General features: G+C 41.0%; 1 protein-coding gene across 4 annotated transcripts in view; it reads left to right on the forward strand.

Annotated features, from left to right (window-relative positions):
- Window positions 1-6035, forward strand: part of NEK11 (NIMA related kinase 11) — an 81924-nt gene extending 75889 nt beyond the window's left edge. For all 4 annotated transcript variants that reach the window (XM_053993089.1, XM_053993107.1, XM_053993099.1 and 1 more), the window contains one exon: window positions 4778-6035. In XM_053993089.1, coding sequence (XP_053849064.1) covers window positions 4778-4982 — 205 coding nt within the window. In that variant the 3' untranslated portion in view covers window positions 4983-6035. The remainder of the gene's footprint in view (window positions 1-4777) is intronic.
- Window positions 6036-15184: the final 9149 nt, after the last annotated feature.

A 15184-nucleotide genomic window follows, 5' to 3' on the forward strand; every position in this document is an offset into this window, starting at 1 on the left:
ACCTTTTCTTAGACTTAGCTATTTTTTTCACATTCCCAAGATTGAACTGCTGTCAGAACTAGAAAACAGTTGCCCTGCCTTTAGAAATAAGTTCCTAAAACCTGGATCATGGAACTTATTATGCCCTTCTCCTAGCAGATCTCAAGGGGTCTTTAAACAGCAACAGAGAAGTTATGCTGCAAATGAAGATTTGAACCCAGAGGCATTTCTTTCAAGTGTCAAAGTTTTAATCATTCATAGTCAGTAATGCCAGCAAACCAAATGACAGAAAGATAACTCGAGAGGACAGAGATCCTTTGTGTTCTGAGATAAACCTGTTTGTTTATTGAACCATGACATGCTGTAGCAGATATCTTAAGATTTTCTGGTACAGTTAGAAAACAATATTTTGTATGAGACTAAGGATATGTAATTTCCTGATTCTTTTGCAAAGTCATCTCAGGAGATAAATGTAACAATATTTTTCGCTGAGATTTCATATCACTACTGGTTAGCTGCTAAGTGGCATGGTTGTACTGTTTTAAAGAGAAATGTGGGGTTAATAAATTAATGCTTGGAAATAGCATTAATTCAGGGACAAATAATTTTTGGATGTGTTGATGAGAATCCTATGTAATTCTGCTGGACTCTATGGGGTTAGCTCCTTGAATTAGGAAGAACAGAATTTAGGGGCATCTACTGAAATTATTCTTTCAAAGATCCCTGCACTCACTTTTATGCCCCATGAGCCAAAATCAACCCAGATTTGTTCTCTACTTTACAATGTGCTCTTTGGTGCTGGATGCAGGTGGCCTGGCTGCATTCAAAAGGATAAATAAATGCCCAGTGGAATGGGTATTCCATGTCCAGAAATTTTCTTTATTAAGGTTTGCTTTGATGTAGGCATGAGTAACTAATTATTTTGAAATAATTGAATTTTCTGTGTTTGTCTTAGGAGTAGTGTGTTTGTTGCCTGTTATAGCAGAGGTGAGATGCTATTGCTGATGCCTGATCTGAAGGGACTTCCATAGTGTTACTACTCTGGTGTGTTCAGTAGTGGCTTGTGCAGAGCCTCTCCTTGCACAGACCACACACAGTTCCCTGAAGGCACCACTGAGACCAGGATGGCTTTAAATGATAGCTGCCATCATGCTAAATGACATTGGAAAGTGAGAAGCTGAAAAACCCCTTAGCTGCTGATTTGTGACATAGTTATCTTTCAAGGCAGGTCATGACAAAGTTATTGAGAGATATTAACCTGGCAACTAATGCCTATGGAGGAGCACAACTTCAGCATTAATCTTGTTTTGTGGCTTTTGTCAGTGTGGCATAAAGGTAGGTGTATTGTAATTGATCTCCAAGCCAGAAAGGAGATGTTAATATGTAGCTGGCATCAGAATAGTCAAAATGAAAACCAGTGGAATAATAGAAAATTCTTTGTTCACTTAGGGAAAGATTTACAACTTCCTCGGCCAGCTAAGAACACAACATTATTATATTGTCAAATTTTAGTAATTTTGCACTCATGCGTAGAAAATCAACTGTGAATCACCAGATAGCCTGATAAATTCAGATCCACTAAATGACTTGGAATGGTTTTAGACACCCTGTGTCTAAAATCTGCAGTTCTCAAGACTCCTATTTAACTCCCCTCTAACTCCAGCAGCGCCTATGATTTTGCTGATATTCTTTACTGCGTCTCGCATACTCAGAAGTGCCTTATCCTTGATTGAACCAAGTCTCTATTTTATGCCCACACTCCGTCATTATCCACAAATCAATTATCAATATGGCCTTTGGGTCTTGTTGCCGTTCAGTTTCTCAGGCCCGTCGTGTGTGCTGCATGCAAAAAGAGCTGGCAAAAAGAGTAATTTTTTTCTCAGGCCACAGCTTCCGTGGGTGACAGTGTCCCCAGACTGGTAATATCTGCTGTGCAGCCAGTGGGTTGGTGGTCACAGCATGCTTCCAGCCCTGTGTCTCCTCTGCCCGGAGCATTGGGACTGCTCTGTGCAGCCAGGAGTGAGGGAAGTTGAGCTCAATGAATCCCTCCATCTAAGGATCTGTAACAAAGAAAGAAAAGAATGATCTGAGATTGGTAGAGCCCAATGTAATTCCTTGGATTTTAGCACACTGGAAAACAATTTAGGCCAGTGTGGGATGGAGGCCTGGCCCACAATTTTTCACAGTAATGAAATCCCAGATGTCAGATGTCCCTTTCACTCGTGTTTTCTTGGCTGAAGAAGAGATGATGACTCACAGTGAGCTTGTAGGTGAGTGAGCTATAGGATAGCATGAAGAGAGTAAATGCCAATAAATCAGAAAACATGGATGGCCAAATGTGGCTGTAAATGGGAGTTCTGCTCTTGTTCTCACAGCACATTTGGTGGTAAGGCTTTAATTCTTTTTAAACATCAGTGCAGGTATCCCATATTTCATGTGAAATAGCAATCTGTAATTGTGCCTCTAGGATTTTATATGGATGGACAAATATCCCCTAGCACAAGATCAGGGCCATAATGGACAAACCTCACTTTCCAGGAAGCACTTTCTCCTCTCCTTCCATCAGGATCGTAGATTCACTCGGTGACACCTCTTTGACATTTACTCTCTGAGATCCCACACTTCTGCCTCTGTGATGCATGATGTGGTAGTAGAGTCAAATTAATGCAGCTCTCAAGTCCAAACAGAGCCTGATGTCTTCTTTAGTAAAAGTAGGTTATAATTTTTGTTACCTACCCCATAATTTTCAACCTATGAACATCTTCCCCTTAATTCTATTGTATCAGCTATTACACACATTAGCTGATTTGTGTGCTCTGCCAAGCTGAACAGAGAAGACTCAAGTCTGCAGGTCACATTTATTAGCAGAAGCAATACTCCCAAGGTGTATGTTTGCCTAATTATTCATCTTTAAATAGACAGGACTGCCCAAGAATTGAACATACTTGTCTAAGAGGGAGAGAGGAGTCATTAAAGGCACTCATGAAGTAGCAGTGATTTCAGGACAACTTGTCATGTATTCATTTTTAACTGTTGGGAAGAAATAGTGATATTTTTGATAGTGTTTTGTGAAGAAATGTACATTGTTTGTCAAACAAATCTCCATTTAGCTTTCAGTGGTAATCCAATCCCTAGGTTTCTAGTGTCTGAGAATTAATTATTTCCAACAGTTTTTAGTTTCTCCTAAACAACATTCTTGGTAGAAAATAAAAAGGTAATTTGTAGTTATAGGAAGCAGGACCGAATCAGGTCTAGACCGATAGAGATTCCAGCTTGGCCCTGTGACTTCTGATCCTGGGTCTTGGCTTTCTCTGCCCCAAGCTCCTGATCTACCTCCATGTCTGGAGCCAGCAGAGTGGTGACCTGAAGCCAAAGGGGGATCACACCTGGGCATGATCGTGGTGCTAGAAGAGCAAAGAGCAAGTGAGATGGGAGAAGTTTGAGAACCAATAAAGTCTTTGCAATGTTTTCCTAAGAATTGAGGAATTCACATAATATGCAACTCTTACTGGCTGATATTTTACTATGAGGATGTTTTTCCTCAGCAATAACAGGATGATCACTGATAAAAAGCAACTACACTGCTAGGTTGATTATGCTATTGGGTGAGAAGAGTTGAGCTTGCCCTGGTGTTAAGACATGTAGCAAAATCAGTACAAAATCAGGAAAAACTACAATTGCAGTTTGTGAAGTTGCTGTTGGGAGGTAGGTTTAACTATTTAAACTGCTATGGAAAGTGTGCCTGTTCCCTCTGAACCTATGTGCACCTGTAGTGAAGTTCTAAGCCTTAATGCTGGCACCAGGGATCCGTGAAGGGGATCTGTGATCCCTTTCTCTGCCGCTCTATAGAACATCCTTGATACAGCCACAGGCTGACGGTGTCCCATCTCCTGCTGCCTCAGGCACTGGCTGGGGAGCCTACTGCAGGCACCATATGACGTGGCTCCCTTCCACATACATCCTTTTTATCTAAAAGACAACCAACTCTCAACTGCTCTAATATGTAACCATTTAGTGAAAAAAACCAAATGCTGTGTCAGAAGCATGAAGAGCAGGCAGATAGTCTCTGAAATGCTAAAGGAAAATTACCCTGGTATTTTCATCAAAATATGAAGCCATCATTGAGTGAAAAATTTTATGTTACCTGTGATACATGAATTTAAAGATGTTTTTCCTTTAGGAGGAAGAAATGCTGTTCATTGTCTTGCAGTTTTCAAATGGTTCATTTTTATAAATCAATATTAAGATGGTGTGAGTGTGCGTTTTGTCACTGAGTTCCAGATTTGTGTTCTGATAAAAGGAGAGCACTATAGAAAAGAAAAAAAGTGTCAAGTTAGCTCATACTGAGCTTGTACAATGGTTTTCTTGTATTTTATAGAAGCTAAAATAAAGCAATGAATAACAAAGTGTGCTCACATAAAATGCCACTGGTGTTCAGCTGACTGGGTTGCTTGTTTTGGTTTTGATGAAGTCCAGAGGCAGTAATACATGTGTGTTTACCAGACTTCTTGTAGATAAAAGAGTCTGTCAGACTCAGCAGGAAGAGGATTCTTGGATTGTAACAATGAAGATGGCCATGCTTCCCATGACTTTGCTATGGCCAGGTTTTTATTCTTGGGCTCTGTATAGCAACTAAAACCGGAGAAATTCTCCAGGAAACTTTAGTTCCTTTTCCTGTCAGGCAAACAAGGTGCATAATGATATTTTAATCAAACCTACATTCAGAAGGAATCTACACTAGTTAATGCCTGTGTTACTACATAACATGAATTACCTTTTCTATAATATTTATCCCCAGATCTGCCATTGGGAAGCTGGGAGTGGAGGTATTTGAGGCCGTGTACAGCTGCCTCAAGCAAGCGAGACAGCAGAATGCCAGTGAGGAGGAGATCAGGAGCTGTTTGGAGAAACTGGTTTCTAGAGCAAGTGATTGCTTTGAAGTGGATCAGCTGCTGTACTTCGAGGAACAGCTACAGGCTTCAGAGCCTCATCTCCAGCTGTAACAGTGTGTCAGCAACAGCTGGGAATGGCACAGAGCAAGAAGAGGCCTCCTTCAGGCCAGCAGGCAAGTACAGGAGGTATTTGGAGGACACTGCTGAGGGTAATGTAGTACATAAGCATGTGGGTAAGCTCCATTTGAGAGTCCAGGCTGCAGTGGGAAGTGGGTAAATATGGCACAGATTTCAGGGGCAGGAAGAAGAACAAATGTTTGTGACAGTGGAGGGAGGATTCACAGTTACCTGTGTCCCCTTCTGCCACTTAAAGCAAAGAAAGGGTGTTCTGGGCCATGGCTGAACACCAGTCCTGCACTCAGAGCATCACTGGCAAAGCTGCCTTTGATGGAATGATGCAGGATTAGACTCCAGCTGCTGTTGATTTCTGTGCTAACTCATCCTTGTGCTATTTAAGCCCATAATTTTTGTAATTTGGCAGATTTACTCTTAAACATGTATGTATATGTATGGCCACTCAGCCCCTAAGAGTCTTCTTATTATTGACTGTTCAAAAGGGCTGCATTTCATCTGAGCTTCAAAGGAACTGTGGACATACATACGTATGTACATATTTATATACATATATGCATGCTCATATACACAGAGATAGGTGTGTATATTCATAATGGCAGAAGAATGTCTGGTCATACACTGTAGTTGTCTAAAGAGTTTTGGATTAAATTCATTCTTCAAAAATGGAACAATAAACTGATTTTTTTTCTGCCTTGCACATTGTTACCGTTAATGTTCTTTCTTAGTGTTTATGCTCCCTTCTTCATGTGCATCCCACTCCTGCTGTTTTCAACTGTCTATCAGGCTTTGATTATATACTTAATGTTTTCCTTCTACCTCTTACTTCCTTATTCTGCATTCTGAGCTCCTTCCTCCATCTGTGTAAAAGTCTAAAGGTTAACAAAGTCATACAATTGGTAAAGGAATCTAAACTGAATTGTAGACCAAATGAATTTTAGGCATTGAGCCATTATCATAATCCCTATGCTTCCTGCTTTTTCCCCACAACTCTTAAAGGACTTTGGGACTGTACTAAATAAATTAGAAGAAACTCATAATAAAAATATCCAAAAAACATTTCTATTTGACCTGAGTTATTTACAGTGAAGTATACCAGTACTGATGGTCAATTAAGCAGTGCTACTGATCCATTTTTATGACATGTGTTAAGAACAAAACAAAAGGCAAGTAGAGTCATCTAAATCTCTTTTAGCAGCAGCATAAGCTGAGGAAGCAAAAGGCACATCCAGCTACAGATGATGTGGCACTATACTTCCAGCTCAAAGTATAAGAGATTCTGGTGTGTTTCAGCTTTTTCTAGCTTTAGCTTTTGTTTAGAATACACGGTGTTACAAGCCAGAGACTAAAGTCCACTATGATGTTCACTGAGGTAGGGAAACATATTTGTTTGTCAGGTTTCGGTCTCTTTCCTATTACTTCTTCTTGACTTACACTCCCCATCCCTGTCAATGTTGTGTAGGTGTGCCTGATTCCATATTTTCTGCACATAACTTAAGACCATTTTAAAACAGAAGTGTTGAAGTCTGAGATACAGGAAGAGTGCTTGGCTGTTGCAGGGACTTTAAAGTCCAAAAGCAAACAATGAGTAACTGACATAGTGAGAATAATGTCAGAGGAAGATAATCTTCACTCCTTCTTTTACCTCTGCTGCAATTCAATGTGATTTATCACAAAAACTTCAGAAACAGCCTCTGTAAGCAGTCAATACCTTTTTTATTAGTGACAAAGACTTATTCAAGTTTTTTTCCATGCAGCTTGCAAGAAAAAATACCTGCGTAAGAGTGGGTCAGGCTCCTTAAGGCAGTCAAGGACTCACATGATCATTAAAGGGAAACCTTTAAAACCTGAAAAACATGGTTTAGTTAATCAGATTGACTTCATGGAAATGGTTGCTCTCTGATGAGCAGTATTTTTTTTTTTTTCATTTGTTGCACAGGAAAAAGAATTCACAGTGCCTTTTACACTTACTTAGTTGCTTTCTGCTCTCTGCAGGGAATGACCTTCAAGGCAGGTGAGGATCTGGAGGTTCTGGTTTACAGCTTGTATGCTTTAAACCATACTTTGTTTCATTTTGTGGGTTTTTTACATGAATCATACCACAATTAGCCAATGTAGTGCACACATTACACACAGCAGGAAAATTTTGCCCTTGAGCTGTGGAAAAAACACAGAAGTACATCCCATGGATTTGACAGAAAATTTTACATTACTGTTTGACTTGCAAAATCCCATTGCTGGTGGTCATTAGTAGAAATCCAAAAGTAAGGAGGAGGATTGTTGATATCATAGATCTTCAGTAACAAAAAAGCAACAGAACTGCTGGAAGAAAATGTGAGGAAATAAATGTAAAGGCATTGAGTTGCTGGGCATAAATCTTCATAAAAAGTCCCATTTAACCTACATATTTGTACCAAAAGCTTTGCAAGCATGAGGCAACCTTGCTGCCTTTTTTATTGATTCTCTTAAAAATGTTACAAGATGAATTGCTTGATGAAGAGATATTGAAAACAAAGGAAGTGGGGTGAGTATTTTTTTTCATGCTTTGAGGCCTTAAACCTAGTATAAAGGTGTTTGAACTATAAAGGGAAAAACATCTGAATTTTCTGATAAGAGGTATAACTGTCAGTTTCTTGTCGAGCACTGGATTAGGAGGCAAACCAATTCTATTTTTCAAAGCAAACAAAAAGGAAACCCTTTCTTAGAGGTGATTGTTCTGCTGGATAATTTCTAGAAAGCATCAGAATCCCCTCTCTGCAAGATGAAATAGACGTTTCCATGCCTGAAAATTCTGCCTGCAGGAAAGGACCTTCCTCCCTCGTGGACCTGGCTTTGTGACTGTTGCCCTGTGATGACCAGCTCAGAGGTGCTCTCACAGCCAAACCACAAACCTCCACCTGGCACAGCAGGAGCTCACCCCTGGCTGCTGCTGGATCTCTAGCTCCACACATAACCAGAGCAATGGAGCATCAAGCAGATACACAGGTGAAAAAAAGGGCAGGAAGCAGCAAAGTGGCCATATGGATAATGCAAAGGCTGACCTTTCATCTGCGGTATAAGTCAGTTCAGACTGACCTGTAGGTGCAACTGTTGTTATCTGAGGGGATTTAGTAGGCAAGAGAAGAAAGGCTCAAACAGGAGATTTGTTTGGAAACAGGATCAATATGCATGGAGGCACATTTATCTTTCATATCTTGTTTGTAATATTTGTGCACAGCACAGCCTAACTTGAAAACTCCTTAGCCTGTCTCCACTGAATAATCTTGTTTTTCAGGAGGGAGAAGTCCAGCAGAAAGTTTCTGTGTGTGATTATTGGTAGTAAGTAGAAGTCTAATGAAAATGCAGTCTCCAGCTGGTGATTTAGCTGATGATTATTCCTGTTCAGGAATATGACTGCCTTGGTAATAACTATCCAGATGTGCTGCATACATGCACATAAGAAGAGCTGGTTAACAGCAAAGGCAGATGTATTTATGTACAGATTGGTCAGACACAGAGGGTAGGCAAGGGATGGAATAGGATGAAGAGGGCTGTAGGTTCCTTCCTCTTACGCCTTCTCCTCATATACTTAGTTACCACAGTCCTACTTTTTTTTGTCACTTTTTTATGGTTGGGGGTATAAAGGGACAGTGAATGGCCTTTTCTGAAAGCCACTGAATTATCCAAAAATGAGACAAAGAATTAAAACCTAACAGGAAACCTTGATGTCAGTGGTCACAGCAAGAGAAGACCATGCAAATACTTCTGATTCCATAGAACTATGGGTCCAGTTTTCTTTTATCTGGGTTGGAATATTCCCAGTATGGCTGGGAAGTTAGTATTTACAGATAATTTTCCCTGTTAGCTCTGCAGACAGGTTTCAATTCTCAGTTGCTCATGAATGGTTAACTACAGCCTCCTGACTTCCAGTATTCTCACACTATGCAGTTGGTCCCTTCCCCATCAGGTCAGAAAGCAGAAAACAGGTCCTGAGAAAACTTCCAGCAGAAAGAGCAGTTGAGGAAAACAGACATTTAGTCAGCTGGTTTAAAAGTACACCCCTTGGGTAAATATTTTCCATTCCACTTGATGACACCAGGCCAGGGATTTCCAATGTTTTGCAATGCACCAGAAATAAACACACTGTGATTATCATCCCATAGATGAAATGGGCTTGGCTTTGTTGTCATTTTTATTATTACATGTGTAGCTGTAATCAAAGTACAAAGGCAGTGGTGTGCAAACAATAAGAAAAAATACCTCTAAAGAAAAATGGCAAATGAAAGAAGATTACTGCTTTGTACTAGTTAACTGTCCTGTGTATTGATATATTTTAACATCCAGAACTGCAGTCTGTCTTAGGGAGCCTGAGAATGTTGTATTTATGTACATGTATCTACACAGAAAAATGAATTGTGACTCTCTCATGAACTGTCTATCCATCAGTCATCTCTCTGTACATCTAGGCATGCACACACAAACATACTTATATACATATGGGCATGTATAGATCCTGATGCGCAGCATGTCACCAAACCTTCAAGAATACGTTTTCTCTCCTGATAAACAAAATATCTGCCAGCTGCTCCAAAAAATTCTTATGAGCAGGTAAATACACAGCTGAATCCACCTTGAGCAGAAAAAAACCTGAATGTTTTGATCAGGTCCTGCACCAGGCACTGTACAAAAGAGCTCCAAGGCAATCCCAACCTCCCAGGCCTCCCAGCTGAATTGTCCAGCAGGAATATGAAGGAAGATGGTTCAGAGAAGTAACCTGAGCTTGTGCGGCAAAGTGCAACAGGAAGCCAACCAAGGTGAGCACTTCTCCTGATCCTCACCTGATGCTGTGCCAGGCAGTCAGCCTGTGGCTTGTGGCTACCAGGGTAAGGCAAGGCATAAAGGAGGATGCAGTGTTGTGAAATGAATTTTAATACAGAAAGCCAGTATTTAATGAAATATGACTCTGTGACTGTGCATGGAAGTGTGTGTGTTTGATGGATTGTTGATGAGGTGATTCTGTGCCAGAGCTTTATGCCCTAGATGTGACCGAGTGCTATGAAGAAGCTGGGAATCTGTGAATTGCTCTCCTCTCTCCATTGCCTCTGCTGATCCCTCAGAAACTGCCTTATTGTACCATGGCAAATATTCCCTTGGGCTGTGTTATTTCCACTCAGCATCTCTAATATGAGTTCTATTTCAGACTTTTTCATATGGAAGTCTCTTTCTGATGGAGGCTGCTCTATTGATCTGTGTCTATAAAGGGTCAGCAGTGTGAGAGTGGTCTTAAATAATGCATTGGAGTTTTCTCCCTCTGCTCTCAGTGAGTTCTGGGGAAATGCTCCATAGAACTGCCATGGAATCTTCCTAGCTTGAACTTTCTCAGTTGTCTTGTCCTCTTTCCTCCCCAGATCCTCAAGGAGAGAAAGCAAAGCAAACTCAAGGTGCTCAGAGTGTGTAGAATAGATGCTGTTATTTAATGTCCAGAGGCAATCCTTTAAATCAAGAGAGGCTGTTTCTCTTGTTTTGTAAGACAGTTTTTGAGTGTGAGCATTATTTTATTGATACCTTTAGGCATCTGACAATCAGTGGCATACTTTTGCCATCCTGTCTCTGTGAGTGAGTTGTTTTTTCCCCCACCCCAAAACGAAGCCTGCTTGTTTTGAATGCTCTTTTGGCAGGAGCTTGGCTCCTGAGGCTGACAGTGAATGCTCCTGACTCCCTAGAGGTCTAATTTTGCCAGTTACTCATGTGTGCCCTTCTACAAACTGTTTGGCAACTGAGGACTCTGTTTCTGGGAGGGGGTGGTATTTCAACAAGTGTAAGCAAGGGTGTTGAAATGATCTTTCTATTGCCTGAGGACAACAGGAATCACTTCCAGGCAGCACAGTGGGAGTGGAGGCAGCCAGAGCAGCCCCAAGCCTGAGCATCTCCCTGGTGCTGATGGAGGAGCCCCTTGGGTTTGCTGCATTCCAGGTGGGCCAGGAGAGTTGAGGACCCTCCGGATTCACGTTCAGGTCGTGTTTGGTGTTTTGACCTAATACTGCAGAGAGGAGATTCATGGAGAGCAAACTCTTGTAAAGACAGTGAGTCTCCAGACTACCTAATAATTACTTAATGAGTGTCTAAGCACTGCACCATTATTGAATTTAATTTCCTTCTTTCTGGCTTTGTGCTAGAAAATGAAAAAGGAGCAAACACTACATGTAATGAGGGTAGATGATTAAAAAGTAATACCTAAGAGACACCGAGTCATTTGTGGAAAAGACCACAAGAATAATGTGATGAGAGGAACCAGCACTGCTGTGTGCCTGCCACCTCTTTGGATTTTTACAACTGCTAAAAACTGAAGTTGTTTTCAGCATGATCTAGCAGAAAAATAGATTATTTTTATTTGGTATCAGTGCTGTAACTAAGCTTATGGATTTTATTAAATCAATAAATATTGGTTAATTACCACTTCATGGAAAATCCAGTCCACATCACCAGGTCAGTGCAGATGGACTTTTCAGAGGTTGCTCTTTAGCACTGTGCTCTTTCTGATGTCTGCACAGACTATTTTTGATTGCATTGAGTGAATGTGCATTACTTTGAGCAGTCGACAGCAGAAAAGCCCAATTGAGAGTACACCAAATGAGCCCTAAATCCATCAAGCATTTAAACATGTGCTTAGCTGTGAATGCCAGCCTCACTGCTGCACAATTGCCAGGGAAACAGGGAGCACTGGGTTGTAGTAAAGGGCAAAACACAGCACAGGGACTTATTCATAAAAGGGGTAGATCTTCAGAGCTGCAAGCCCACCTTTGAAGCTACACACATTCAGAAGTCTGAGAAGACCTCCAACCACTGAGATGGTGCCTCAGCCCGGTGGTCCAATCAGCTGAAATAAATTAAGATAGATTTATATAATCAAAAGATAAATTTAATTAAAATGTACATAGATCAAATAGGTTCCTATAACAAGAGCTAAATGACAGAAATTATGGTTTTGAGGAGAAACTTGCATAATTACACTTTTCAGCTCTGAAAGGTGTGCATTTGTGAGGTACTTTAACCTGAACCAATGGAAAATTCTGGTCAGATATTGATGTCTCTAATTCTAGCCTTTTGTTTCTCTCTTTCTCTTTCCACGCCACACATTTTGTCACCAGGCACTAATATGACAGGTCCCTCTTGTGCAGCTTCTCTTTTGGCTTCTGCTCTGCTGGAGTTTATGCTAACTCTTAGTGAAACATTTTGTACTCCAATGTTTTCAAAATGAAAACTCTTTCTCTTTCTTTTTCTCTTTCTTTTTCTCTTTCTTTTTATCTTTCTTTTTCTCTTTCTTTTTCTCTTTCTTTTTCTCTTTCTTTTTCTCTTTTTCTTTCTCTTTCTCTCCCACCCTCCCTCCCTCTCTTTTTCTCTCTGCATTTGACTCTAAGAATCTTTCTTCTAAGTACATTCTGTGTGTCTTCATCCCTGTAACATCTTAGAAAATTCTCCCCTCAAATTCCTGACAGGCATAAAGCTTATAAGTAAAATTATCCTGATGCTTTGGATCAATTGTTACACTCTCTACGTATTTGGCAGCAGCCTCCTCTTAAAAGACACCAGAACTATATTTCTGTCATATCCCTTCTTTTTGCTTTCCTTCCCTTTTGTAAGGGCTGAACTTCTCCCTTATGCTTTCCAGCGTTCCCTCCATTCTAACTTAGTTTTGAGCTTTTGAAATAATTACTGACAAGATTCTGCCTAGGAATGATGGGTGAACATCAAGCAATACTTCATGGCAAGACAAAACCACCCTTCTGAGTAAAGAGACTCTGCAAAGCCAAACATCAGAGAGACAAGTCATAAAAACCAAGCTTTTTCAGCCACCAAAAGAAAGGACAGGTTATCAGAATTCTTGCTATGAAATGAAATATCTGGAGCTCAATAAGAAAAATGAGAAGCATAATTTAGGCATTATTCTTACCAAAAAATCTAAAGTATTTTAGTATTATCAGGACATGAATCTAATTCCCTGACATCAAACCACTTTTTTTATGATTGCGTTTACAGTCAAAAGAAACAGGAGAAAGGTCATCCCATTATTGTCATCTGGGAAAATACACATTTTTTTCATCTTACTAATCTAAATTTGGCAGCAAAAAATGTAAGAGACTAAAAGCCTGGACAGGTGACTTTGAAGAAAAACAATTTTCTTCGAGATTTATGTATTTTTCTAGGAAAGTAAAAAGAATTTGAAAATGTCTGAAGTGCGAGCTGCATCGGCTGATTGTGTGAAAATGAGCTTCAATCAAAGAGGCTTTGATTTCTCAGAGAAGGAAGTACGCTTTCAATGTACTCATTTGCAGTCAAAAAGCCTAGACAGATTTGACTTTTTCTTTTGCAGCAACAGATTCAGGGAATTGCAGAACCTGAGGATGTGTTGATTTAATGACAATTCCCATGAATTATAATGAGTGGTTCTCACACCTGTGAACATTTCCATTTCCCCACAGTACAGCACCAACTCATTTAAAATTGCCCAAGAGCAGGAAGATATTATTCCTTGGGCAGTCACTAACTAGAAGAGTCACAAAACTCCTTGTGTGGACCACATCTCAGGTTCAAGATGATGGAACCTGGTCAGGATGTGTAACAACAGACTCTTAGGCCAAAAGCAGAGTCTCAGTCCCACCTCCATCTGTAAGAACTGCAGATGCTGTGGTTGGACCTCACATGGGCAATGCTACACTGGCAGTGCTTCTGAGGCAGAACATGATCCTCTTTCTGCCAGGATGTCTCATTGCAGAGTCAGTGAAAGGAGATGATCAAGAGAAATATGTCCCCAAGGGTGCAGGTGGTGTGATTTTGTTGGATCACAGAGCAAGGACAGTCAAGCACGCAGTTTTAGATGGTGAGGATGGGGTGGACCGCTGCCAGACAGCCCTGATCTGGTCTGTGCAGCCCAGCACCATGGTCCAGGGCTACCCCAGCAGTTTTCAGGCTTTTTCCAAAGGGTAAAACCTCAAAGTTGGTGCTATGGTGTAAAAGGGGTCTGCGGCCCCACTGCTAACATCTGTCCATAATTCCAGCAAGGCACCAGAGACTCATACAAACGAAGACAGAGCCAGTACTAAGATGTGAAATGTTATTGTTGCTTAGTGCTTATGGTTTCTGCCTTATTGTGGCCATTTCTCCCTTTTCCTTTTCCCTTTGTCATATCCTTCTCTCAGATATGAGTTACTGTCACCAAAGAGGGGAAGTAATTTGCTGGGGCTGCTACCTAGGCACGAGTTGCTAATTATAGACTAGGAGAGGCAGAAGGAACCGGCTACATTGTGAATCTGTCTTGATTAACGAGCAAATAGCTAGGCTGAGGGTCTCCAATTTTGTTTTGTGTGTCAGCAGACTGGCTTCTCTCCTGGCTCATTGTTCAGGAACCAGAACAGCAGTCCTGCTGGATACATGTGTGTGCTCCCAGTGGGAGCTGGCCTTGCACTATTAGGCTGCAGGTACAGAGGCCTGAAAGCAGCACACCATGTGCCATTGTCTACCCAGCGTGGCCTTTAAACACCCACTTAAACCCACTGTCCTCAACATTCATTGTGAAAACAAGACAAGACCTCATTTGGTGGTGAGTTTTATTCTCAGAAAGAGCTTTCACTCTTGGATTTGTGATTTGTGACTGTCCAGATAAAGCAGTGATTTCTCAGTCACTGCTGCTGGCCATGCCACAGCTCTGTCTGTGTCTGTGGTTGATTGCATGGGAAAGAATGCTTCATTCCACTTGGACCACACAGCCCAGCCCCCCCATGGCTCAGTAGATGGTTGTATTTCCAAAGACGTTGTGGGTAAAGATGTATTAGGAAACTGTTTATTGGAATGGAATGCATGAAGAGAGAGGCAGAAACTCCAGATGTGCAGAAGATAAAGAGGGGAAGAGGCAAAATGCCTTGAAGAGAATTATAGACCTTAAACCCTGCCTCATAAATGAGGATATGTCTCTTGAGCAGGTAGGGACTCCTGAGACACATTTCTGAAAAGAGAAGAGAGTCCTGCTATCCCTGTGGGTGTATGTCAATGTTTAAAGTTCTCTTTCAAATAAAACAGCAATCAAATCTTTTGAGTATCAATAATACCATAAACATGCCAGCCTCTCTAAATTCAGAGAGGGCTGATGTGACTGACCTCCTGTTTCTGATAGCTGTTGGCACTAGGGCCATACTTTAAGTCATCTG

This window comes from Vidua macroura, chromosome 1 (assembly GCF_024509145.1).
Source record: "Vidua macroura isolate BioBank_ID:100142 chromosome 1, ASM2450914v1, whole genome shotgun sequence".
Taxonomy (NCBI): Eukaryota; Metazoa; Chordata; class Aves; order Passeriformes; family Viduidae; genus Vidua; species Vidua macroura.